The 3944-nt window shown below is 43.1% G+C and overlaps 1 protein-coding gene across 1 annotated transcript in view; it reads right to left on the bottom strand.

Annotated features, from left to right (window-relative positions):
• Window positions 1–308: 308 nt before the first annotated feature.
• LOC111970529 (focal adhesion kinase 1) overlaps window positions 309–3944 on the bottom strand; it is a 23876-nt gene continuing 20240 nt past the window's right edge. The window contains 3 exon segments of the mRNA XM_070445850.1: window positions 309–1200; window positions 1407–1487; window positions 2930–3157. Coding sequence (XP_070301951.1) covers window positions 982–1200; window positions 1407–1487; window positions 2930–3157 — 528 coding nt within the window. The 3' untranslated portion in view covers window positions 309–981.

Consider the following 3944-nt stretch of genomic DNA (forward strand, 5'->3'; position numbering starts at 1 on the left):
GAAAAGCACTGTCACAGCTTAGGCTGTCATTTCGTAAACACAGGAAAGCACTGTCACACTTTGTCTGTCATTCGTAAACACAGGAAAGCACTGTCACAGCTTTGGCTGCTGTCATTCGTAAACACAGGAAAGCACTGTCACAGCTTTGTCTGTCATTCGTAAACACAGGAAAGCACTGTCACAGCTTAGGCTGTCATTCGTAAACACAGGAAAGCACTGTCACAGCTTAGGCTGTCATTCGTAAACACAGGAAAGCACTGTCACAGCTTTGGCTGTCATTCATAAGCACAGGAAAGCACTGTCACAGCTTTGGCTTTTTGTCATCATTTTATTTAATCCGTTATTTTCTCCTATTTGACAAGATGGCCGACTGAGCCAAGACAAAATATATCCCAGTGTTTGTGATCCTCCATGAATCACTATTGAGCTTGTGACAAGTGTTAACAATGAAACAGACATGTTAGACGTAGTGTGAGGAGTTCAGTGTTCTGTCTACTAAAGCATAGAGGTTCCAGTTCAGTTCTGTTGTCCACGTCATCCTCCATATGTCCTCTGGGGGGAGCAGTTTCTGAAGTGTGCCTCCTGATTCTTCTTCAGATGAAATCTGGGACTGTAGGAATTCACAGTTAGTCAGCCGACACAATCGGTGCAGCATAAAATAAAATAACTCTTCAAAGATTCCAAGTCTATAAAAAGGAGTGGTGTGTTGGGGAGTGAGGGTCAGAGGTGGTCACTAGTCTGCCTGGTGATGCCCCTGGAGTCCAGTCCATATGACGGTCCTGTAGAAGCAGTGCCCCGTTCAAATTCCTTCACAGTGCAATCTTCCTCATTCCTCCCTTCCTTGAAGTAATCACTGATTAGACATGACAGAACAGGTGAACAAACCCAAGGACGCCCCCACACGGCTTCCATCTGTCCAGACAGTCATTCAGCCAGAAGCTTTGAGTTGAGTCAGTTCATCCACACCCTCCTCCCCCAGCGCTAGTGAGGTGGCGGCCGGGCCTGGCCCAACATCCTGAGCCGGCTCTGGTCGATGACGTCTAGAAGGTTCTTGGCGTCTACGGCCAGGGCGTGGGCGGCCGTCAGCATCTGTTTCTTGTAGTCCTGCTGCAGGCTGGTCATGACGTACTGCTGGGCCAGCTTCATCTTGTTGATCAGCTCCGCCAGGTCAGAGTTCAACAGCTTCTGGGCCATCTCCACCTTTAAGATAAGATAGTACTTGATTAAAACATAAATGTTCCATATATTATTATTATTATAATATATTGAGAGATAAAATAGAAATAGGTTCAGTGAATATATTCCAGTATTATGTAACTAATTAAAACAAAATGACCTGTATAAGAGAAGGCAGAGGGGACTAACATAGTACTGGATCAGAAATGGCCCATGCCTGGTTAACGTACCTCTCTGTGTGTGCTAGCTGGAAGTAACGTGATTGTTTCATCCACTGTGGCCAGGAGTGTTCTTAGTGCCAGACCCACATCCTGAAACACAAATATTCTCATWTGAACCAATCCGAGAAATCTGCTCTGTCCCGTGTAGCTTAGTTGGTAGAACATGGCGCTCGCAACGCCAGGGTTGTGGGTTCAATTCCCACAGRGGACCAGTATGAAAATGTATGCACTCACTACCGTAAATCTCTCAAAACGCATCTACTAAATGACTCACTACTGTAAGTCTTCTCTGGATAAGAGCATCTACTAAATGACTCACTACTGTAAGTCTCTCTGAATAAGAGCGTCTGATAAATGACTCACTACTGAGTCTCTGGATAGAGTGTCTGCTAAATGACTCACTACTGTAAGTCTCTCTGGATAAGAGCGTGCTGCTAAATGACTCACTACTGTAAGTCTCTCTGGATAAGAGCATCTACTAAAGACTCACTACTGTAAGTCTCTCTGGATAAGAGCATCTACTAAATGACTCACTACTGTAAGTCTCTCTGGATAAGAGCGTCTGTAAATGACTCACTACTGTAAGTCTCTCTGGATAAGAGCGTCTGATAAATGACTCACTACTGTAAGTCTCTCTGGATAAGAGCGTCTGATAAATGACTCACTACTGTAAGTCTCTCTGGATAAGAGCGTCTATAAATGACTCACTACTGTAAGTCTCTCTGAATAAGAGCGTCTGATAAATGACTCACTACTGTAAGTCTCTCTGAATAAGAGCGTCTGATAAATGACTCACTACTGTAGTCTCTCTTAAGAGCGTCTGATAAATGACTCACTTACTGTAAGTCTCTCTGGATAAGAGCGTCTGATAAATGACTCACTACTGTAAGTCTCTCTGGATAAAGCGTCTGCATAAATGACTCACTACTGTAAGTCTCTCTGGATAAGAGCGTCTGCTAAATGACTCACTACTTGTAAGTCTCTGGATAAGAGTGTCTGCTAAATGACTCACTACTGCTAAGAGGTCTGACTAAATGACTCACTACTGTAAGTCTCTCTGGATAAAGAGCGTCTCTAAATGACTCACTACTGTAAGTTTAAATCTCTCTTGATAAGAGCTCTACTAAATGACTCACTACTGTAAGTCTCTCTGGATAAGAGCGTCTGTAAAATGACTCACTACTGTAAGTCTCTCTGGATAAGAGCGTCTGATAATGACTCACTACTGTAAGTCTCTCTGGATAAGAGCGTCTGAAAATGACTCACGTACGTAAGCTCTCTGGATAAGAGTGTCTACTCACTACTGTAAGTCTCTCTGGATAAGAGAGTCTGATAAATGACTCACTACTGTAAGTCTCTCTGGATAAGAGTATCTACTAAATGACTCACTACTGTAAGTCTCTCTGGATAAGAGCGTCTGTAAAAAAGGTCAAATGGATAAAACATTTCCAAAAAGAAGGAAACGTAAACGTTTTGCTACAATGAACCCTGATGATTGAATGTGGAGATAATGAACACTGTGTCTCTCCTACCTTGACCATTGGCACGTATTCCTCGGGAGGAGCAGGCTGAATTTTACTGGACATCTCTATGACAGCCTTCACCAGTCCTGTGACATTCTCATAGACCTTGTCATTAGAGCGGTCCAGGTTAGCAGTGGGGGGTGGGCTGATCTCCTGAGGCTGGAGCTGAATGAAGGACAAAAATACACTGTGAGCAGAGATGGAGAAATAACAGAGAGGYACAGATGATTCATATAATGTTCAACCTTGCATTTCTTAACTCTCACCAATAGATGGCAGTATATATCACCAGTCAGTCAACASCACAGTCATTCATGGTAGTAAATCACAATGACAAAAACCCAAGGAATTTGAAATGTTTGTAGAGACTGTCACCAGCGGCTAAATCAAGTCAAACATATCCTTGAAATTGTACATTGGGTCTAAAGAGGGTTAGAGGTTATGTTAGGAAGATGTCAGCATCTGGAATAAACAATACATTCTATAATGGAGTTATTTGGAATTCAGCATTATTCCTAAATCATGTCAAAAGTGCACAGATCCCATTTAGGAAGAAGTCAGTGTGTTATGTTTAGGATTCAAAGGGTTGTTTGAAACAATGTCGTAGACAAACACATTATTATGGACACAAACACAGATCTGAACATACACTACATAAGACCCACAATAAGACCACTACATGGCCCACTATAAGACCTCTACATTGCCCACTATAAGACCTCTACATGGCCCACTATAAGACCTCTACATGGCCCGCTATAAGACCACTACATGGCCCGCTATAAGACCACTACATGGCCCGCTATAAGACCTCTACATGGCCTGCTATAAGACCACTACATGGCCCACTATAAGACCACTACATGGCCCACTATAAGACCGAGAGAGATTCATCCTAATGCATTTCACCGTATGACACACACCTCTTTACCATCGATAAAGTGGGTCTTATAGTGGGCCATGTAGAGGTCTTATAGAGTCAGTGGCCCATGTAGAGGGTCTTATAGTGGGCCATGTAAGAGGT

This window comes from Salvelinus sp. IW2-2015, linkage group LG11, assembly GCF_002910315.2.
Source record: "Salvelinus sp. IW2-2015 linkage group LG11, ASM291031v2, whole genome shotgun sequence".
In the NCBI taxonomy this organism is placed as follows: Eukaryota; Metazoa; Chordata; class Actinopteri; order Salmoniformes; family Salmonidae; genus Salvelinus; species Salvelinus sp. IW2-2015.